This window comes from Trichosurus vulpecula, chromosome 5, assembly GCF_011100635.1.
Source record: "Trichosurus vulpecula isolate mTriVul1 chromosome 5, mTriVul1.pri, whole genome shotgun sequence".
Classification (NCBI taxonomy): domain Eukaryota; kingdom Metazoa; phylum Chordata; class Mammalia; order Diprotodontia; family Phalangeridae; genus Trichosurus; species Trichosurus vulpecula.
Window position 1 is genome coordinate 27,045,839 of NC_050577.1, and position 24,311 is coordinate 27,070,149.

The 24,311-nt window shown below is 38.4% G+C and overlaps 1 protein-coding gene across 2 annotated transcripts in view; it reads right to left on the bottom strand.

Annotated features, from left to right (window-relative positions):
- Positions 1–544: 544 nt before the first annotated feature.
- The window catches only part of CMC1 (C-X9-C motif containing 1), an 87,041-nt gene continuing 63,274 nt past the window's right edge, over positions 545–24,311 (bottom strand). For both annotated transcript variants that reach the window (XM_036758514.1, XM_036758513.1), the window contains exons 3-4: positions 4,131–4,221; positions 545–810 (exon numbers count right to left, since the gene is read on the bottom strand). In XM_036758514.1, coding sequence (XP_036614409.1) covers positions 690–810; positions 4,131–4,221 — 212 coding nt within the window. In that variant the 3' untranslated portion in view covers positions 545–689. The remainder of the gene's footprint in view (positions 811–4,130; positions 4,222–24,311) is intronic.

Here is a 24,311-nt window from a genome sequence, read left to right on the forward strand (position 1 = left end):
TAGCTGGCCAACCAAATGGATGAGTATTCAATGAAAACAAAAAGACAGCTGGATTCAAATACACCTCAGACAGAATCTGAGACCAATGACTGAGAACAACCGCCGTTAAAGAGATTGTGGCTCAAGTTCATAACATCTGTACCTACCCTCTGAGCATGACTGATGCTGGCGTACCACTCCCCTAAATGAAATGGTATGTATACTGATTAAACACTGATGGAGCCCTACGATGGTACACCACACTGTATCAGGCACTGGGGTTAAGTTATGCAAAGGAAAGAAGGCCTCAGATTTTATTATCAAGTTGTGGAATAAAACAAACATATCCATTCATTGATGAAACGCCTCAAGAATAAAAGGTGCTTAAGAACATAGCACAACAGAAGGGAAGCAGTGTGAAACTCTGGACAGGTGATGGTAACAATCAGCAGATCTCAGAGGTCTGTAGTCTGGAGGGAAATACAGTTTGTCCGTCTTATTCATAAAAACATTCCTTCCACTATTCAATCGTCTTCTAACCAATAAATTAGAACTTTAAAGGATGTAGAAATTTAATAAAAGATATTTATTTGAAACAACAAAAATATTTCCATGATATTAAAGGGCAAACCAAAGATAATTAGGCTTCTTGTGCCTCATGCTCTTGCCATTAGAATTAGAGCAAAAATTATTCATAATTAACTATTTTGCTAAAAGTTGGTAGGAAGCTTCTGCAACCTGTTCTTAGAAGGAATTCCAGTTTTTCTGAATTCTTCTCTTTCTTTCAAATATTCCATTTTGCATTCTTCATAAAAATCTGGGTTTTTATAGCTATAAAAAGGAAAAGAAATTAGTAAGAAAACCTTAAAAATGAAACATAGTAAATTTTCATTATCCTCATCAGTAGTGATAGTAATAGTAAAGCACCTGGTTTATCTGACTAATAAAATGGCTATTTTCCAAAGAACAGGAAAAAAAAAGATCACATAAAATTGTATTTTTTTTTTCTTTTTAATCATATAGTAAGTTCCAAAACCATAATGACTCTCTTTTCTTTTTTCTTTTTTGCTACTCCATCTCCCTTTGCCCTACCACCTACCCCATGCTGGTGTTATTTTATAAATTGTTCTCCTGTTTCTGCTCTCATTACTCTGCATCAGTTCATACAGGTCTTCTTGGGTTTCTTTGAAACCTTCTACTTTGTCATTTCTAACAGTGCAAAAATATTATATTACATTCATATACCACAAATTGTTTAGCTATTTCTCAATAGGTAGGCATTCCCTTAGTTTCTGTTCTTTTACAAAAGGTTCTGTTCTGTTCTATTACAAAAGGTCTGCCAAAAATATTTTTTGTACACATGGCTCCTTTTCCTATTTCTTTGATCTCTTTGGGTTACATAAAAGCACAGTTTGTAGTACTGCTGAGGCAAAGAGTATGCAGAGCTTCATGACTTTTCACCATAGTTCCAAATTTTCCAGAACAGCTGTATCAATACCCAGATCTACCAACAGCATATTGGTATGTCTGTTTGCCTATACCAGCTCTAAGATTTGCCACTCTTTTTCTTTTTGTCACGTTGGCCAATCAGATGGGTATTAGATGGAATCTCGGAGTAGTTTTGGTATTTCATTTTTCTAATTAGTGAGTTGATCCATTTTCACATGTTTATTGATAGCTTGGATTTCTTCCCTAGAAAACTGCCTGTTCATATGCTTTCGACATTTATCTATTGGGTAATTGCTCTTATTCTTATAGATTTAGATCTGTTCCTTACAAATATGCACATAAGGCCCATACCAGAGAAATTTTCTGCAAAACTTTTTTCCCCAGCTATAGTTATTGGTTCTGTTTGTGCAAAACCTTTTAAGTTTTCTGTAAATGAAATTGTCCATTTTACATTCTATGCTCTTCTCTATCCCTTGCTTGGTCCTGCTTCCTCCCCTTACCTGTAGATCTGAAAGGAAATCCTTGCTCCTCTAGTTTTTTTATGATGCTACTTTTTATGTCTAAGTCATATCTGTTTGTAACTTACCTGCTCTATGGTGTGGGATGCTGGTCTTTACCTGTTACTGCCAGACTACTTTCAAGTTTTTTTCAAATAGTGAGTCCTCTAATGATGCTTTAGCTAAAGCTAAATCAAGTGGCTGCAGTCTTCATTGTATCTGGTCTCTGCAGCTTGATCATGCTATCCTCCTTCAGACTCCAGGATAATGCTCTCCCCTGATTCTCTTCTAACAGATCTAATCACTGGTTCTTGTTCCCCTTTTCTGGATCCAGCCCACTGAGTCTGGGTACCCGCCAGGGCCCTGTCCTATGATCTCGTCTGTTTTCTCTGCACTTTTTCCCTTGGTGAGCTCATCAGTTCTCATTCCCAGCCACTGGACACCTCTCTATCCTGATGTTCCAACAGCACCTCAAGCTTAACGTGTCCATATACAAACACATCCTCTTTGTCTCATGCCTAGTCTTCCTCCAAACTTCCTGATTTCTGTTGAAGGGCACCATTAGTTTTCTAGTCAACCAAGTTCCCAACCTCAACTATCATTTCTGACCCTTCTCGCTCCCCTCTCCTTCCACATCACACCCCCTGCCAAGTCTGACTGATTCAAAGTCCACAACACCTCTCACATCCATTTCCTCATGTACTTCACAGCATGCTCTCTTAATTTGGGCCTTTATTAATCTCTCATCTGCTTCTAGCCCCTTCCAGTCCTAACCCATCTTCTATTCAGCTGCCACAACTTTGGAGGACAGAGGCAGTAGGATGTAGTGGGTAGAGAGCTATTCTTGTACCAGTAAGAGTTGAGCTCTACCACCACCTCTGCCACAAACTGCTGCAGAATCCCGGGCAGGCCCTTCGGGCACTCTCCAGTCAGGTTAGCCTGTCTGGCCCTCTCTGCCCCTATGAGCTTGCAGCCCCTCCCTCTTCTGTTTCATCTATTTGATTCCTCATAAATCACCACTCAGGGGCCACCTGCCCTGTGTGGCATGCTGCACCTCTAACCATGTGTGTCCCCAAAAGCTCCGCCCTTTTCTCTATGTGCTCTCTCACTGACTCTGTCAGTCCCCAAGGGTTCAAATGTCATCTGTACCACAATGACATTCAGATGTAAATATTCACCCTCAGTCTTTCTACTGAGCTCTAGTCTAAATCAACTAAAGACTGGACATTTGTATAACCTCAAACTCAACATATTCTAAACAAAAGTCATTCTATTTCATCCCCCAAAAAGCTGCCTCTCTTGCTAACTTCTCTCTTCCCTCTCAGGAAACTTCATCCTTCTCCTCATTCACTTAAGTCATTCTTGATTCTTCTGTCTGTCTAATCCTTCATATCACATCAGCTGCCCAGTCTCACTAATTCTACTTCCAGCTACAAGATCTCAAACACTAATTTCCTTCTCCCCATTCCCACAACTACCACCCTGGTTTTCATGCTTCCATCACCTTTTACCTTGACTTTTCCAATCGCCTCCAAGCTCTTCCCTGTCCAACCCATCCTTCACATAACTGCCAAGCAAATATTCCTAAACCACACTGCTGACCATGTCACAAAATGCCTCCAGTGGCTTCCTATTGCCTTTAGGAGACAATGTAAGCCTTATGTCTAGCTCTTCACAATCCGGTTCCAGCCTATCTTTATTCCCCTTCACATTCTCTCTACATGACATTTCAGCTCCACCTTCGTGTTTTTTTGTAGACTGTTCCCCATTCCTGGATTACACTTCTCCTATCTCTCTCTACCTTACAATCCTGAATTTCCTTCAAGGCTCAGCTCAAGGTCACTTCCTACAAAATGTGTTTCCTGATCCCCCTAGGTGTTAGCGCTTCCCCAGACTCCAGGGAAACTATTTTATATTTCCTTTGAATCTATTCAGTATTTAGTGGTCTAGGTAAATGGTTTCCCTACTCCACAGGAATGCACGTGCCTTGAGGGCAGGAACTGTTTCATTTTTGTCCTTTTAACTCTAGCTTGGCACATAGTAGGCACTTGTTGATGCTTGTTGATTGGTCAATTTATTTGAAAAATAATTTGCCTCTGTGAACAGAGGTCTCCTGACTCCTTCTCTGGACTCTGAATACATTAGAGGCAGAACTATTTCATATATTTAAGGAAACAAACACAGCACAGTGATTCAGCTACTTACTGAGCAATTAGGCATTCCTTTAATGCTGAATTTTCTTTCCGACATTTTACCACCATAAGAAAGCCAGAGTCTTTGCAGCATTTGGTGAAGTCTGAAATGACAAATGGGGAAAATATTATTGCAATAAGCAAAGAAAGCATTTTCATCATAAAAATAACTTGAACTTAATTTTAATAATATTGCATTCAATATTTTAAGAGTGTTCAAGACAACATATTTATTAGATGCTGTGCTAGTAACAGTTCATACTCTAAAAGAACTAATAATCTAGTAGATTAGATGGCTTGATTTGGTTTGGCTCTTGTCCACTCTAGAAGAGGCCCAAAATGACACCACTATGTCAGAGTCAAGGTACCATATGTCCAACTGTGGGTGATCAGACCAATAAAAGCTCAGAAGGCTCTACCACAGATCAGGCACAAATAGTCCACATGAACATCTGGAGTGGAGATGGTTCTAAATCTGTGCATTTCCTGTTACTTTTGAACTACTGCAATTCTGTTTCACTCATGGAGCACAGCGCCTTCTTTGAGGTGGGCATGCCATGTTGGGAGTTCCTGTGCCAGTGTCTCACATGTCAAGCAACTGATTCCAGAGTTCTTCAGAGAGACCTTGAGAATGGCCTGATATTGCTTCTTCTGACCTCTGTGTGAGCACTTGCCTTGTTTGAGTTCTCCATAAAATAGTCTCTCTGGCAAGCGAATGTTTGGCATTTAAACGACATGGGCAGCCCATCAGAGCTGTGCTCTCTGCAGTAGAGTCTGAATGTTTGGCAGTTCTGCTAGAGAAAGGACCTCCATCTCAGTTTATGCTTACATATATACATGTATTCATGTACTTTGTGTGTGTGTATTCACATATATATGTATATAAACACGTACTTATCTGCAGATAGGCAGGAGAACAACTTGCGCCTGAGTAAAAATAACACAAAGTAAGATGCGATAAAACTCAGGACAGATCGAAATGGTTCCAAGACCCCAGATGAGGCGGAGAGCTCTCTTTCACCTCTGGGGATGAAGCAAGGCTTCAGGGAAATGATGGCACCTGAGCGAACCTCGACGGAAGAAATCAAAGCCCACAGAAAGGTAAAGCAGGGATGATGGCTGATGGGTGCACAAGCAAGGGGAGAGGATCTGTGCGGATCCGAGGTTTTCAGAGTGGCCTGCTACACCTCAATAACCAAAACCACCTTGGTCTAGCCCAACTAACACAAGATCATTTGATTTTACAGGTTCTAGCAGAGACTATTTACTCTTAAATGTTGATAAGTGTGTATAAAAAGTGCCTTTTTCCTCATGTCATATCAACATCCAGTCCAGCAAAATGGCAAATGCCCTGCTTGACACTGAAAGCCAATTCTTCTCCAAATCTAATTCTCATTAAACTGAGAAATTTACAACAGATGCCCTTCATGCTGCCTTGTTTCTAAATCATCTTTTCCTGTACCATTTTATGAATAGAAAACTAAAGACCAGCAGCTATGCATGGCAGCAATGTTTTGTGTCCTGAACAAATCCAATAAAGGCATATTCTCTATATTTTCTCACTTGACCAAATCTGCTCTTCAGGAATAACTGTGACTGGCCTGAAGCCTCAAGCTGTTTGTAAGGTCTTTGTCACTTGTTTAGCAACAAGGTTTTAATTAGGATCTTTCCTTCAGACCACATAGCACATTAGCACACTTTCATATATCTAGAGTGATGTTGCTAATGCTGCCAACTAATTTCTCAAATAGTATTCGACAACAAATCCAATTTAAAATTCTTCTGCCTTTCATTACTCACAGGGCCAAAGAACGTTACCATGTTAAAAAGCCAGAATATATTATTCTACATACAAATAACTGAAATGATAATTACTACTAAAGACAAGTCTCTCAGAGCCCGAAGATCAAGAGCAGTCTGACCTGCCTTGACAGAGGAAGGAAACTGCAGGTCGGGACCAAAAACAAACAAAAGCAAACCAAAAACAAATACTGAAGGCTTTGGACAGCTGCTGCCATGCAACTGCATTTCTGGAGGACAGTCAATACTGAATGAGTTGAAAAGCCAAGAAATACTAAGAATTTGTCTAATCGCTGGTCTTCAGGCACTTAGAACCATCCCACACAGGGAGCTGCCAGGTTACTTTTCTTAAATCTTGAGAATGAGATTTTGCACCATAGATCACCTGACTTCTTATGGTACTAACTTTTTGCAAAACACTGTAAAAAACCCAGATCTGCTACCAACGCCTTCTAATCCTGTTTTAAGGAAAAAACACTGGGAGATAAAATAATCTCCAGTGGAATTAGTTTATTTGAAAAAAGGTGGAACCAAACTGTTGTTCTTTACTCATGCTCAGCACAGGGCCTGGGACACAGTAAGTGTTTAATAAACACTTGTTTTCTTCCTTCTTGCCTTATACAGAAGGTCAAACAAGGCAAATACTGTGTGCATTTTGTACTTTACTTTTTTGTAACTAAAAGAAAAATCTCTAGTAAAAAGTCACAAATATAATAAAGGAAAAACTAACAATTAATTTGCTTGACCTGAAGCACTTTTGATCAGTATTCCAACAAGACTACAATGAAACAGAAATGTACAGCTCATCAAACATTCATTGATCTGCTGGCTATACGAATGAACAAAACAGCACAGCACAGCGGACAGAGCACGGAATGCGGAGTCAGGAAGACGTGAGTTCAAATCTGAACTCAGACAAGTTACCAGCTGTATAAGCCTGGGTGAGTTATTTAAGCTTTGCCTCAGTTTCCTCATCTGTAAAATGGGGATAACAGCAGCCACCTCCCAAGGCAGTTGTGAAGATCAAACGAGATATTGTCTGTAAAGCACTCAGCACGCTGCCCGGCACACAGCAGGCATCATGTAAATGTCAGCTAGTAGTGGCAGTGATAGGAGTAGCAGCAGCAGTAGCAGTAGTAGTAGTAATTAAATGTTCACTATGTGCCAAGCACTGGGTGTAAAAATCAAGAAAGCCAGACAACTTCTACTCTCATGGATCACAATCTAATCAGATAATACAATACATAAAAGAGAATTCATTACATGGCAGCTGAAAAGGGAAGGGGAAGGGAATAAACATTTATGTCACCTACTATGTGCCAGGCATGACGCTAAGCACTTTAGTCTTTATTTCATTTGATCCTCACAACAACCCTAGGAGACAGGTGCTATTAATATCCCATTTTACAGATGAGGCAACAGACTGTGACTTGCCCAGGGTCACACAGCTAATTAAGTGCCTGAGGACAGATTTAAGCTCTAGCCTTCCTCACTCTAGGCTCTAACCACTGTGACACCTAGCCACCCAGGGTGCAACCACAGCAGAGATGGCCAGACCCCAAAGTCCTGTGGATACATCAGTAATACTGAGGTGGGGGTGGCTGAGGTAGAGGGAAGGCACATGGGATGGCTTGAAGGTTCTAAGGAGGTCTGGTGGTCTTCCATCTCACATGAGGTAACAGAGTTAGTGGTTCCCATCACATCCAATCACACTCGATGGGTTCCAGGTGGCCTGAAGTCAGGGGAGCAGATAAAGAAGGATGGTCGGATACCCCTGGTGGCTGTGGCAGGAATCCAGTCCTCCCAGAAGGGTTCCAATAATACCATTTATCCAAATGGCAAAATAACTAAAATAAAACATTATCTTTTGTTAAGCAAAGAATAATTCACTTAAGTTAGATGACTTGAAAAGCAATTTTTTTTTACAGAAAAAAAAATGAGCCCACTTAGATCTTTTTTGTCAAGAATCATGTCTACAGAGCGCCCTGCTGGACACACCTCCTGCTCTTGCCCTCTTCCCCTACATTAAGTCATCAACATCTTACACTATGTTTCAAACACAATCACTATGACCCATTCAGAAATGAAACATTCAACACCAGTTTTTAAATGGGCTGATACCAAATGAAATCTTACACTCTGTTTCAGTCATTGACTGTGCTGACCCTTTTTAGATTTCTGTTATCTTACCAAGAAGTTCTAGTCTTGAAATCTGCACATTTGACCCTAGTAGCCACAGGGCTTCATTTTTATTAAGATTAACAACTGTCAGGGAGTCCTGATGATTAATTTTTAATAAGAAAATAAATAATAAGATTTCCTTAAAATTAGTATATGCAATAGATTCTGATTGGAATAACCTTTGTGGCTAAATATCTTGACCATTCTTAAAAAAAAAAAAACTAAGTTTTAATAAAATGATTTGTTAGGGACAGCTAGGTGGCACAGTAGATAGAGCACTGGCCTAATCAGGAGGACCTGAGTTCAAATCTAGCCTCAGACACTTGACACTTACTAGCTGTGTGACCCTGGGCAAGCCGCATCTGAATGCCTCGTAAAAAAAAAATTATAAGAAAATGATTTGTTCTTTCCTGATATGCATAAAAAGCAGCATGATACAGTTCCTGAATTATAAGGGGTTAAAAATAATTTAAAAATAAAATGCAGCTGGTAGCACTTGGGGGAGGCAGCTTAAGGGTTGATTTTTAATATGCCCACTTTTATGTATAATTTAAACTCTGTGTTTTTATTTAAAAGTGTTTTTTATCTGAAGATATATATCTCCAACACTGAATTCAAATCCCAGTAGACAAATGCCTGGGTGCTGAGTTGTTTTCTGTAATAATCTTCCCTTCTGGAAGCTGTGAAATAAAAAACAGCTGAAGCCAACAGGAGGTCACTCTCACTTGTTAGCTTTATTAGTTTTGATTGGTTAAAGGCATGATGTCCTAGTGAAATAAAGCCAGAAGCAACAGATTTCTGACTTCTCAAGGTTCAATGTGGTATATAAATGGTCATGTAAATATGAGGCATCATGACCACGTGACCACATAGCTTCCAGCCAGTTATCTCTAATGTGCTAATCCTAACAAAGACCAAAGAACAGGGCAAGTTTTGCCATAGAAGGCAGCCTTCTAGAAACACTCCAAACACCATCATTACTCTGACCCGATCTCTTTGAGAGCAGGGGCCACTTTAGGAAGTATTCTTAGGGTTAGGACCACATTGTTGATCCAGGAGGCAGAACATGTACATGCCGGGGGACAAATCAAATCCAGTTGTAAATGTTCCTTATTAACATGCTATTTCAATTGTAACTTTAATTATAACCCTCAGTTACTGAAACTCCAATGGAAATTAGCATCACTATGGACTATCAGTACTAGTTATTTACACAGTGTAGCTTAATTCCCTTGTAATGCCAACTGTCAGGGGACAAGGATAACAATTTGTTCTATTTCTTCCTGAATCCATCCTTCAAAGGCTGCCTGAGTAATCTTTCTAAGAACAGTTCTAATCACATGCCTTTCTCCACTCAAAAGCTTTCAGTGGTTCCCCACAGCTTACACAATAGATTTTAAACTCCTGATCTTGGTATTTGAGAGTCATAATAAAAATTTTTATCAAGGACCCTGGCACATAGTAAATACTTAATAAATGTGGTTGCTTGTTGCTTGAATCTGATTCCACATGATCTTCTGAGACTTATTTTATCCTACTCCCCCTTCACACATTCTACATGTCAAAAAGAACCCATCACCTCCCAGGGCAGTCCATTCATATAGAAGTTTGTAGACAGCTAACTGTTAGAAAAACTTTTCTTTACACAAAGACAACAAAATCAGCCTTTCTAGTGCTGGTTCCTCTGGTGCCTAGCAGACAAATAGACTCTTTACAGCTGAAAATGCTTCAAATTCTTGAAGACAAACCATGGTGATTTCTCCCTCTCTACTAGAGGGGTTTGTGTGACTCAATGAAACTATAAGCTATGCACTGCAGTTCTAAAGTTCAGACAAAAGGTGGTCGAATGGAGAAGGAAATGGGGGACCACTCCAATATCTTTGCCAAGAAAACTCCATGGAGAGTATTGAAACGATAGAAGACAGGACATCAGAAGAAGAGTCCCTCAGATCAAAAGGTATCCAACACTCTACTGGGAAAGAGCAGAGGACAACTACAAGTAGACCCAGAACTAATGAAGGGTCTGGAGCAAAGCCAAAAGGAAGCTCGAATGCAGATATGTCTGGTGATGAAAGGAAAGTCAGTATCACAAAAGATCAATACTATATAGGAACCTGGAATGTAAGATCTATGAACCAAGGAAAGCTGGATGAGGTCAAACAGGAGGTGGAAAACTTAAACATCAACATCTTGGGTGTCAGTGAACTTAAATGGATGGAAATGGATGAATTTCACTTGGGTGATCACTACATTTACTACTGCGGGCAAGAGTCCTTTAGAAGAAATAGAGTACCCTTCATAGTCAATGAAAGGGTGAGAAAAACAGCACTGGGGTAGAATCTCAAAAATGACAATGCTATCTGATCAAATCCAAGGCAAACTGTTCAACATCACAGTAATACAAGTCTATGCTCCAACCACGGATGCCAAAGAGACCAAAGTTAATCACTTCTGTAAAGGCTGACAACATCTTCTAGAAATAACACCAAAAAAAGATATCACATTCATCACAGGGGATTGGAATGCTAATGTAGGAAATCAAAAAATAATTTGAATAACAGGCAATTTTGGCCTTGGAATACAAAATAAAACATGGCAGAAACTAATAGAATTTTGTCAAGATAACTAGCTGGTCATAGCGTGCACTCTTTTTCAACAACCCAAAAGACAACTCTATACATGGACATCACCAGATGGTCGATAGCAAAATCAGACTGATTATGTACTTTGCTGCCAAAGGTGGAGAAGCTCCACATAGTCAGTTAAAACAAGATCTGGAACTGAGTGTGGCTCAGATCACGAGTTTCTTATTGCAAAATTCGGACTTAAATTGAAAAAAGTAAGGAAAAACATCAGACTGTATAAGTATGACCTAAATAACATCCCTTATGAATATAAAGTGGGAGTGATGAACAGGTTTAAGGGATTAGATCTGGTAGATATCATGCCTGAAGAACTGTGGACAGAGGTTCACAATATTGTACAGGAGGCAGCAACAAAAAACATTCCAAATAAAAAGAAGAACAAGAAAGCAAAACGGCTGTCCGATAAGCTTTTACAAATAGCTGAGGAAAAGAGGAAAATGTAAGGGAAAGGAGAAATGGAAAGATACATATATTCAACTGAATGCAGAATTCCAGAGAATAACATGGAGAGACAAAGTTTCCTTAAATGAGCAATGCAAAGAAATAAAACAAAACAAGATAATGGGAAAGACAAGAGATCCGTTCAAGAAAATTACAGATATCAAGGGAACATTTCATGCAAAAATGGTCATGCTAAAAGACAAAAATGGTAGCAACTTAACAGAATAGAAGAGATTAAGAAGAGGTGGCAAGAATACACAGAAGAACCATACAAGAAAGATCTTAACATCACTGATAACCATGATGGCATGGTTACTGATCTAGACTCAGACATCATGAAGAATGAAGTCAAGTGGGCCTTAGGAAGCATTGTTAACAATAAGGCCAGTGGAGGTGATGGAATTTCAGCTGAACTATTTAATATCCTAACAGATGATGCTGTTAGAGTTCTGCACTCAATATGCCAGTAAATGTGGAAAACTCAACAGTGGCCAATGGAATGGAAAAGATCAGTTTATGTCTCAATTCTAAAGAAAGGCAATGTAAGGGGAAGTTCAAATTACCAAACAATTGTGTTCATTTAACATGATGGGAAGATTATGCTTAAGATTCTGTAAGCTAAGCTTCAGCAATATGTGCACAAAGAATTACCAGAAGAGCAGGCTGGTTTTCTAAGAGGCAGAAGAACTAGAAACCAAATTGTCAACATTTACTGGAGTATGGAGAAAACAAAGAAGTCCCAGAAAAATATCTACTTCTGCTTCATTGACTACTCAAAAGCTTTTGACTAGGTGGATCACTACAAAATGTGTCAAGTCCTCAAAGAGATGGAAGTAGCAGATCATCTTACCTGTCTTCTGAGGAACTGTATGTGGGTCAAGAAGCAACAGTCAGAACTAAACATGGAACAAATTATTGATTTAAGATTAGAAAAAGAGTATGGCTAGGCTGTATATTGTCACTTTACTTATTTAATTTATATGAACAGTACATCATGCAAAGTGCCAGGCTGAATGAATCAAAAGCTGGAATTAAGGCTGCTGGGAGAAGTTTCAATAATTTCAGATATGCCACTCTGATGGCAGAAAGTGAAGAAGAATTAAGAAGCCTGTTGATGAGGGTGGAAGCAGAGAGTGTAATAGCTGGTTTGAAGCTTAACAACAGAGATCTTGGCAACTGGTTCCATCATTTCCTGGCAAACAGAGGGAGAAGAAATGAAACTTGGATTTTGTCACTCATAGACAAAAAGAGATTGCTCTCAAGCCAGACCACTCCTGCCTCAGGGCAATCTATACAATCTATACAAAAGGATCTATCCTCCATAAGAATGATAGTGGGGTAAGAATTCCACCTAGATGAGAAGGTCTGGGTAGGGTAAATTTCTGGGCAAGGTCAGAAATGTCCTTGAGAGACTTTGAATAAGGAAATAGAAAGGGAAAACCTTAATCTTCCTAACTTGGAGAAATAATCATTTCTGTCTATTTATTAAGTACTTTTACAAAGGTGTCCACATGTACTCCTCAGCTCCCACTCATCTAATATATCCAACCAACTGCCAAATCTTGTCATTTCTATCTTTACAACTACTTTTGTATAATCTCCTGTTGATTAAAATAGCCTTCTAATCAGTGCTTAAGTATCCCCTAAGGCTGACCATCCCCTGCTCCCTGCACAATAAACTCCAGTGTCTTCCCATTATCTCCAGGAAATCAATACAAACTGTGCTGATATTTAAGGCTCTTCACAACCTGGCCGTTTTCTCTTTTCCAATCTTTTCACACTTTACTGCCTTCTATGTACCCTATGATCCAGCTTCACAGACCTCCTGAAAGGTTCCACTCCATCTCCTGACTCTGTGACTTCAACATGTTGCTCCCTTTACCTGAGACACCCCCACATCCTCTCTTCGACATCTCAGTTTCTTTCAAGGTTCAGCTCAAACCCTCCCCTTCTGCAAAAAGCCTTTCCCATCCTCCTACCTGCTACTGCCTTCCCCTCTTGGATTTCCTCCTTCTATTCAGCATAATCTTGTTATGTGTGAATTTTTTAAACATGTTGTCTCTCCAGTAAAAAATGTAAAGTCCTTGATGGCAGACACTGAATTTGGGGCCTTTGGGGACAGGGAGGAGGATATCCCTAACAGTGAACACAGGGCTTGACACATACTGACTAGAAAGAGAGTTCACTGGGCATGGTAAGGATATATTTGTAAATGAAGGCAATATAAAAACAAAAGTGGATTATCAAGGAAAAGCTTGTTTGTTTGAAATGTGGTCCCTTCTGAAAAATGGACATGCTTTCACAGATCTTCACTCATATCAAGAAATATGAGTGAGAAGCTACATTCAGTTTTCTAAACTGTTACAACGGTAACCAACTTTATAATACAGTGCATTAAGGGGACAGAGCATAGAGAATTATGTATTATCATAAAGCATCCTGGCTCTTTTGTTCCAAAGTGCTTTGAAAGATGTTTATAATTAAAAGAAGAAATCTTCATTTTTCTTACTGACAATAGTGAAGATGAAGTAAATTTAGAATGATTTATTCTGACACACAGATTTGATGGATGTCTTTGTAAACCTGAGTAAATATAAGATTCTCAAATCCATATTCTAATCCAAAAATGTAAAGTGGCTACACTTTGAAAAAGTTAGAGCTACACAGAACAAGTTTATAAAACCATGTTTTTGATAATCTTCTCAATTTGTAAAAAAAAAAAAAAAAAAAAAAAGGCCTGTCCTACAAAGAAACAAAAGAAAGAAAAATACCTGCTTATTAATCACTTGTACTGGTCCACAGAGATAATTCACATTTTAAAGGCCTAGATAATTTACATATGAATAAATGAGGAGCCCTAGTAGCAGGAACAACCCAGAGGCAGCTGGTCAGACTCCACCTGAACAAGAAGAGTTAACAAACACTTGCCCGGGGCAGGAAGGACACACCAACCACGGTGTGAAACTGAAAAATCTCCCTCAGGGTTTCAAGTGAGGAGCTACTTCTCTCTGGTTTGTCAAACTTAAGAATACAACTTTTTAGTCCTATTAATACCATCTGATTTGGGTGAAATCCTTTCTGGTATAGCTGTTATTGATTTTAAAAAAAGATCTTAATGAGCTTGAAAAAGAATCATGAACATCAATATCATCGGTGGCACCAAATTTGGAGAATACTGCCTTGAAAAACTCCCCTAATTTCCTTATTATATTATTGTTGCTGTTTTGGTAACAAATGTGACAACTAGAAAGCATTTTATCAAAAATATCTGTTAGGTGTTATGCTTTTTTATGTTTTAAGATTTGTATGTTGAATAAAATCTGAGCTAAAAAATTATTTGTTTAGATTGTTTCATAATATTTGAAATAAAAAGTGGAGAGCATTGTTACATAAAGTTTGTAAGCTACAAATTCATAAGCGTTTTTTTGGAGGAAACTAGCATATTACATTGTGTTTACCAGAATTAAAATCATTAAGAAAACAACAGATAATTTGATCCTTTTTAAACACACGTAAAGTAATGTGATGACAGAACCTGTCTGTATCATAAGCCTAAGCTCATACAATTCAAAAATGACCCTGATTGTGCATATCATATTAAATAACGCTGAAGAACACTATCAGTTGAAGTTAATTTGCAATGTTGGTCATGCTTTTGTTGACTTGGGTTTGACCTTATTTTCACTGGAAAAAGTAGATATGTTTACACGAAAGATGTTTTTGAAAATATCCAATAAGGGCATCCTCCTAAGCCTTCTTATCTGCCCCTACCCCCACCCCCACATACAACTGCCTCAGGAGTGTACCCTGCAGTTTGAAAAACTTTGCCCTAAAATTAGTCTCCTTGACTAATGACCATTAGAAGTGTAGAGCTTCCCAAGGGCCACCAAGTTGTAAATACGGTTCTAAATGTTTTATTCTATTTTCTTACGTGTATAATAAGGAAAATACCCATCTGTAAAGCACGATTTTACCAAATACAAATTTGGGTTTATTTTTTTGGAGAAAAACCATAGTAAAGAAAATGCTACTATTCCCATAGTGTCAATGCCAAGTGAAAAACAATGTTATTCCTGACATATTGACACTGTCAAAATTGTAGCAAAGGATCTCTAGTTTTCTTGTAATTTAACACATTGACACCAATTGTGTTGGTAGAAGAAACCTGAAAATATTCTAATAAATAAAATTCTAATAAATAAGCTCAAATGGTTCCTTTTCATGGAGAGAAAAGGAATGAAAGGCATTATGACAAATTTAGACAGTTAAAATAAATTCCGTATGCCTGGTCACCTACGGCAAACTGATCCTTCAAGGTCTGGCTGCATTTATTTAAAGACTTTACAATTTTGCTACTTAAGAGCAAGTCCTATGGAGGTGCTATCTCACCATTTATATTTTCACAACACTTATGATATTGCTATCACACTCTTAAAATAAATAAAAAGCCCATAACATCTTAAAGACCAAATAAAATACTATAGGCTATATTTATTTTTGGTGATAAAGATAAAAATATTAATTTTATAAGGCTCATTTTAATCTTACTTTGTTTGAATATGGGAAAAAAATTATCAGCTTAGTTAAAAGAAAAAGTCTTATGTTATCTTGAAAAGCATAAGTTTGGAATCATCTGATTTTTAAAACAGGCACTAGATAATATACAATTATAAAATTCTGACATCAATAATGTTTTATGACAAAGTTATTATGCTTTTAATTTTGTATTTAATTGTGGTTTATTAGCTTGTTACTTTGAAGATTACTTAGTGTGCACAGAACAAATTTAGTGGTGCATTTAATGAGCCAAGAAGGTAGGAGGATGAACATGAAAAGATTGTTTTACATTGTAGTGCATGAGCTATTTGATAATTCTAACATGGTACAAAAGAAAGCTTCTCTCTAGATTGATCATGGTTCAGTTAACATCACTGAATATCTAATACCTCCGACTCAATTAATTCTCACCTGATTAAGATCAGGCTGATATTCAAACTAAATCATCTCTCCAGTCAAGTAGAAATCAATATTTCTGATTTTACTTTTAAATTACAATAACAAATAAAATACGGCATCTTCAATATGCCAAGAGTGGCTTTTCTATTCTAGTCTACCATAGCATGGATAACACAGCTGATTAAAGAATTATTCAAATTTGAGCAACAATATATAGGAGAATCAGATTAATTTGAACAGAGAGATGGAATGAAGTAATTAAATACATCTTACATAGGGCAAATAGAAAATTGACATAAAATAAACTCTACTTCCTTAAAACAAAGCTCACTATTTATCAGCTCAAGTAGTTAGGAATATGGTTTTATTTGGGATCACTTCTTTTTGGAAAGAAAATGTTTGATGCCAGCAAAATGATTAAAAAATAGACCCCTTTTAACTATCCCCTTTCATATCTTCCTCAACCCCATTTCCCTACCCTGTTCTCCCAAGATAATCAACAAAAATAAAAATAACCTACTTTCTCTTTATGGTGCAGCAAACTTTTAAAAAGTGCCTCGAAGTATTATTAGCCCATCCTGCCAAGCTTAGAATCAATAAATCCTGCAAGGAAAACTGTGCAATACTGAACCTTCTCTCATGAAAAGGTCAAAGGAGAGGGAAATACATGACCTCTGTAGGGGCGGGGAAAAGGGAAACATTCTCCCCTCCCCATCCTTACTTTTTTCCTTTTCTTTTCTTTCTTTCTTTTTCTTTCTTTGTTTTTTTCTCATACCTTACAAACCCAAAAGATGAGAATGATAGGGCCTTTCCCATTTACTGGAAATGACCGTTTTGTTTCTTAATAGGACTGAAAGGTTCAGATGTTATATGATGGTTCGTAAACAAATTCTAAACATTACTCTTAAAAGGGAAAACCAATTGAATATTTTGATATATATAGAAAATGTGTGCTAAAAAAAAATAGTCAGGTACCGTGCATGTTAAATGGGCACATAACTCAGCCTGACTGCCACTAAGGAGGAGAAATGGAGAACTGGTCTTCATAATTGAAGACTGCTGATTTCTGATAATTCCTGCTGTCAGCAGCATTGCCCAAAAGCATGGGCTAAAGAACCAGAATGGGCATTAACAAGGGCCCAAACACCTGGGGACCCAGAATGGGCATTAACAAGGGCCCAAACACCTGGGGACAGAGGAACTTTTCTCAGCTATTCTCCCCAGGTGCTTTGCGGAACTGAGAGTGAAAGAATCCAATTCTTTAAAAGCTCAAAGGTCAAGCGGTCTGCATAACGGAGGTCCCCCCAAATGACATCTCCAGGGAAATGCCAGATGACCACCTTTAGCTATGGCATAGAGAGGGATCCTTAATCAGGTATGGAACTAACCCTCTAAAGTCCCTTCCAGTTCTGTCAGTATTTCCTGCAAAAAAGATACTTCAGAGAATGGATTGCGAGAAATGACTGTTTCTGTTGAGGTTTGCCAAAGTGAAAATTGAAAATCAGGGCAAAAAATATGTTTTAATCGTGAAAACCTTTTTAGGCAACAAAGAGGTCCATGAAGATCTAAATCTACTAAGAACCTAGGATCTGCTCCAAGAATAAGTTGAAATAATCTGGGTAGCTTGTGACTTTTTTGTGGCATCCTGGATTTAATTCCAGGGATCTCTAGCCAGATTAACTTGTACTGCATTACAATGCAGTATATATTTCTTAGCCACCTACTAAATGTACAATTCTATGGAAAAAAGATTGTTGGGAGGAGAGAACTGATCAGCGACAAGATTAGGAAACCACTGCAATAATATTCTCAGCAAGGGTTGAGGAAGAGCTGAACTAGGGGAAAAGGTTTCAAGGCAATAGAGGATAACTGCCCATCAGTGGGAGAGGCCATGACTATAATGAGGTCAAAGGAGGCGGGAATCCTCATGAACTGGAACGATCTAAAAGGAGGGCAGAGATTAACTGATGTTGCTGTAACTTGTACTTTTAACATAAGAGATCTCTGCTAAGTATTTGCTGAATGAATGAATGAATGAGAAGGGACTCTTAAGTGATTCTTTATGTAGTTCTCTTTGAAATTGATTTTCCATAAATATCATCACATATTCTACACCCATGGTGGCAACAGTAACTCACATTTACGTAGCACTTCAGGGCTCACGGAACACTTTCTTACATATCTAAGTATTTTTAATAATTTGATAATTATGAGAATTTACAATGACACTTTCATACACAGGCATCATGGTAAGCAGTAACAATAAATCAGACAGAAGGCTGTCACAAAAAGCTATTGTTATTTTGCAGAATAAGGTTTTGAGAATTTATGAAAGTTCGACAGCTACCTTCTGATTTTTTTAGGATTAACAGTTGGCCCCCCGGACCCCCCATTTAGAAATTTTTTGTGCAACATGAATTATAAAAAAATAGGTTCCAAAGCTGCTAAATAATGTGTGTGTGTGTGTGTGTATATATATATATACACACACACACATATATATGTATAATATATGTGTGTTTATATATGCATATATATGTTAGTACCTGCTAAATTAAAGATTAATTTAGCCAGCTATGTCTTATATTTTTTCTAACCCACAGAAAGTACTTTAATTTTAAAACAGAATGTCAATAGTGTTCATTGAAATAATAGAACATAAATGAATGCTAAATAATTACTAAGGAAGTTTTATTTATGGAAATGAATAATTCAGTGTTTTGCGAAGTAAATTCAAATAGCAACTACTTTGCTGACATCAATATAACTTAGAACTTTCTCAAAAATCAACAGACTTTTAAACTCAAATCTCATCAAATTCTTCTACCAAAAGCAGAGAGAAGTATATTTTATATTTTCAGTATTCTCACCTATATTTTGAGTACAAAGTTTCACAGCATTAATGTAACACCCAGGGCCCCCTCTCCTGCATGAGCCCTCCACAAAATCTATCCCAGGTTCATAGAACTCAGTGGGTCATCACCAACACAAAACCATAGCCCATGAGCCCTCACCAATGCATTTACCTTTACTAGCCAGCTAGAGAACATTAGTCCAAAACAATCAATGAATTAGTAATTATTTAGGCCAAGGACACTGCTAGGTACTGGAGATTCCAATACAAAGGAAACAAATTCCCCCTCAAGAAGCTTATGCTCTAAGAGAGGAAACTGGTTGCTCGTAAGTCTGGGGAGTATACACATAGAGAAATACAAAGCAGTTTGGGAGGAAGGACAGTAGAAGCTAGAAGAACCAGGAAAGGTCTGCTGCAGACAGTGGTGTGGGAGGTTTATCTTGAAGATAAGCAAGGATCCAATGAGGCAAAGCCGAAGAGAGACTGCACTTCAGGCCCAGGGTAAAGGCATACGTGAGGAACAGAGAGGCCAGTTTGCCTGCATTAGAGTGCAGGAGGGGGAAGGTAGTCAATAAAAATGACGCTGAGGCACAGTTTTCTCCAGAAAAACACATCATTCTATTAACAGGGATGCATATACTGTTAATAAACAGGTCACACCGGCACCTCGGCAAAAGCCAGGGCCTTGAGCATGATCAATTTATTAGTCAGGCTAGCAGTAGCCAAGAAATCGGGTCAAGGGCCTCTCCTGATGACCAGAGACCCCAAATGAGGGCCAACAGGGCCTTGTAAATGTAGGTGTCCATCCTTCCTTCTAGACAGTACATCATTTGGATCTCCCCTTGCAAAGGTAAGGCAATCTTAACTTGTAAGTGAGTTGGTCTTCAGGGATGGATGATCATCTCCTTCTCTGGCAATTAAGGAATGTTAATTGTTGAATGGGAACAACTGTCTCTAGTAATCTTGGCTAGCAAACAAAACCAACCCAATCAGGACCCCTCCCCCCTTAGCCTTCCCCTTTGAGACTAAGTCACCCCTAACTTTTGATGAGGAAAAACAAGGACACGAGAGTCAACTCCTGCAGAAAAGCCCAGACCAAGGTGGTTATTGGTTTACCTATTTAAAAAAAAGCCTGGGTGCTACTTTGAAAGGGAAAGAGGGAGAGCGAAATGTTTAACCCTATGCTTTAAAAAAAGATCAATTTGATAGTTGAGTGGAGAAAGGATCAGAGTAGGGAGAGACTTAGGACAGAGAGACCAACCAGAAGTCCATTGCATTTAAAAAGCCAAACAGAGCACATATTTTTCTCCTAGTCAATCAGGAGTCACTGGAATTTACTGAGTAAGGGAATGGCATGGTCAAATGTGCTGTTACGAAGATTCCTGGCAGCAGTATGGAAGATGGAATGAAGTGGGGAGAGAAAATGGCGAGAAAACAATTAGGAGCCTTCTATTATTAGGAACCAGGTGACAGATGATGAGGGCCATGATAGTAGCTTTATGAGGAGAGGGAAGGGAAAAGGAAGACACAAGAAATTTTGTGGCAGTAGAAATGGAAAGATTTGGCAATTAACTGGATATTTGGATTAAGGGACAGTGAGGAGTAGAGGATGATACTGAGGCTCTATGACCCTAGGAGACTGGAAGAATGGTAGTACCTCAGACAGAAACACCATAAGTGACAAGATAATAAATACCCTGAAGTACAGATGGGGTTTAAGAAGACTCTGACAGAGACAGTAGGCGAGATCACGAAACATGGATGAAGTGGACTCACAGCATCCCTGGCTTGAGGGCTGATGCCGCAGATGGGGCCGTTCTTTGCTGAGGGAGCCATCTCTGCTGGGAGGCCCATCTCATGTCTCCACTAGGGTGCAGACTCATCTGGGGGTGGGCGTTGTGTCTTGGCTCTCAGCTGAGTGTCTGCAAGTCTTATCATCTCTGAGTTTCAGCTCTTCAGGTTCATCTAATGGGCTCTCACCTCCCAAATGCTAAGGGAAAGTTTCTCCTCCACAAGAGCAAGCCAACACCCCTTATTTCATAGGAGAGCCCATGAGCCACCACACTAGCTGAGGGCAGTTAATAAAAGCCCGTCAGAGTCCTTGGTGGGCTATGATTCAGTCTATTCCTTTGCTAGCTGGAGTGCTCTAGAGGCTATGATTAAGTCTGTTCTTCTGACAGTGTCTGGTGCTAATTAGAAAAGTCTATGGTTCCACTCCTTAGACCATCCATTTACCCTCAAATCCACCTGGGGACTCTACCCCCAAAGCCCAGATTGCTGTACAGAGGCTTGATCTAAGAAGCCTCCTTCACTCCCCAGATCTTCCCTCCTTAGCATGCCAATGAAGGCAAACAAGAACAGAAGTACCCACTATCCCCGAGGTCCACACCCCTACCTCTGTTATGTCTTACCAATAGCAGCAGCAACAACAATTTTAACACCCCTGGGTTTTGTGCTACATTCTGGTTAGAAGCAACACCTCATTGTCTTCCTTTACTGATACTGACACACCAAACATTCAAGAACCCTTTATGCTGAATTTAACTGGACTTTTGCACCATTCATTTAAGTGCAAACAAAATCTCTATCTGACTGGCTGGATATACCATAGCAGCCTGGGAAAAATATACTGCTCTATGAATGTGGATCCCTTCTCCTGATCCTACATCTGACCTCCAATTCCAGTCTAGCCAAATATTTATAATTAGACCTAATTACTGATCTCCCCTATCAAGAAAATATAGGTTGGCACTTTAAGAAAAAATGACATATATCTGAATTTACAAAACTGACAAATTAGGGAGCAATTATTTCCAAAACAAAAGGAATTATTTTCCTTAAAGATTCACAAAATAAAGTTTCTTTAAAACTCCCACTTTCCCAACCCTCGAATCACATCAAATCAGTGTGAAAGGGGATATCAGAATCCACTTGTCTGCCTCACCCCTGCCTAAAGATGCCTTTCCATGTGTTCATCTAAGCTTTGCTGAAAAATCTGGAATGAAGAGCAAGCCCACTCTTTCCTAGGGCAGCCTCTTCTGCTTTTGGACAGCTCTGATTATTGCAAGTTTTTCCTCATGTCAAACTGATAAAAATGATAGTTGGTTACTTCTGATTATGACATCCTATGACCATAGTGAAGATGATGATGATAATAGTTAATTTGCAAATTTTAATGTTTTAAAATTTACAGAGCATTTTACACAAAACTGTACTGCATAACAACCCTTAGAAATGGGTGAGGCAGGTATTCCTTTCCTCATTTTATTTTAATTCCTCAAACATTTGTGACTTGTTCCGTGTGGGCACTGCTGCTCCCCATTGAGAACAAAGCACCACCCTATTTAAGTAGATAACTTCACAAGTGACTGTGACAAAAAACTTCAGCACTTTGTAGTACAGCTTTTAGTGATGAACGTCTCTGAACTTGTCAAGGCTGTACTGGAAGTTTTCAGCTTGCCAGATCAAGAACACAGGGGTATCTCCACCCATTACTCTTTTTATTCCTATTATTAATATTAGAAGCAGTCTACCAAAGATAAATTCTAAATTAAGATGACTTGTTACCTTATCTGTAAAATGAGGGGGCTAGACAATGACTTCGAAGGTTCCTTTTAGCTCTAAATCCTATGGGCTCTACATAGTGATAAAAGTCAAAGGGGAAAATAGGATTCTTGTATTTATAGACAAGTTTTAAGTAATACCTTCACTGTGCAAGCTCCTCCTCACCCCACATATACAACTAACTAAACTAGGGGTGTGCATCAGTACAATAATTTTCACTTACAAAGGAGAGCAAATTAAAATATAACAAAAGTTACTCATTATAAGTAAGATAATTTAAATGGTTTATAAAGAAGGGGCATGAAGGAAGACTTCAAGTAGATTCACTTGGAGTATCTGGATTAGGTTCTTCTACTCTTAATTTCGGGCTATTGTGAAGATTCCTAAAGAGGAAATGTGGTTATCAGTGCAAAGATTGACTGATATATTTTAAAACTGTTTTCATGAGAGACAAATTGGACTGATAATAGTCTTTAGTCTTCAGGTGATTCTGGAGTTAAGCGAAGAATGAGAACAGGGAAACATACAAAGCCACGCAGAGAAGGATTTAGAAACCTGAAGCAGAAAATGAAATGGAACCAAAATGAATCCGCCTGAAGAACCCTCTTTGCTGAGAGCATTTTGGGTGCAGCCAAGTGTGAAGGTGGCATTCTTCACTCCCTGAATTCCAGAGCTTCTTTTTTAAACAAAATTAATACAATAAGTTTATGCATCTCTTCGACTTCTACATAACAAGAGAAAGGACAAGTCATGAGTTCATCCAATAATCCCTGGATGGGAATCCATGAGAAGCCATGGGACAGGGAAGGAATATACCACATCCTTCATAACCAGTGAGTAAAGACCACCCAGAGAAATCCCAATGTAATGAGCACTTCTGAAATATCTAAGTCCTTTATCAACTTCTATACATAGACGCATGTTTTCCCATCCAAAGGCAGAGGGGGGAAAAAGGATTTAGCAACTCCATGTTAAAATGAGGGGGGTAATTCTTTTCAAGTATGCCTGAAATAATGTAGATCAAAATTTAGTGTTTCTTTAGTATTCTGTTACAGTTCATAAGCTGAAGTATATATTTTATTCAAAAGCTTTTTATAATACTTTTTAGTTTTGTTTTTTCTACATTTGCTATTGCACAAGCAAGACAATGCTCAATGTCTGCTCCTTCTGGTACTGCCAATGATGTGACAGAGTTGCCTGGTTTTTTAAACTGCATCTTGTGCTTTGGACTTCCTATCAATATGAATAGTCCTCCCACTCACATCATATCTTAAATGATGACCACTGGCCTCAGTTTTAAGGAAGAGAACAAAGGCATTGATTTACATTAAAGAATTTCTCCAAACATCTCTTTTAGATTATACAGTGCTCATATTTAATGTTATACCCAAATTATAATCATTGAACTGTATAATTTAAATATTCAGAAGGCTATTTTCTAGGATAACTGATTTTTTTAAAAATGTTTATGTCAACTACTGAAGACATCACAAATTATAAGAATTTCTGTTCTGGGTGCATAACTTGCCATGTAACTCTTGTGCATAAGCTAACATTAACTAGATAATTATTTGATGAATGCGTCCAATTATTTGTTTCTACAAGCTGGCATTTATACATATAAGCAATGTGCACAAATAAACAAGAGCAAATGAGTAAAAAGATGAATTTACGTATTTAGGCCCCCATAACTTAAAGGTGTCATTTTAAAATCACATACTCTATCACACATCTTACTAACCTGTAGTTTCAC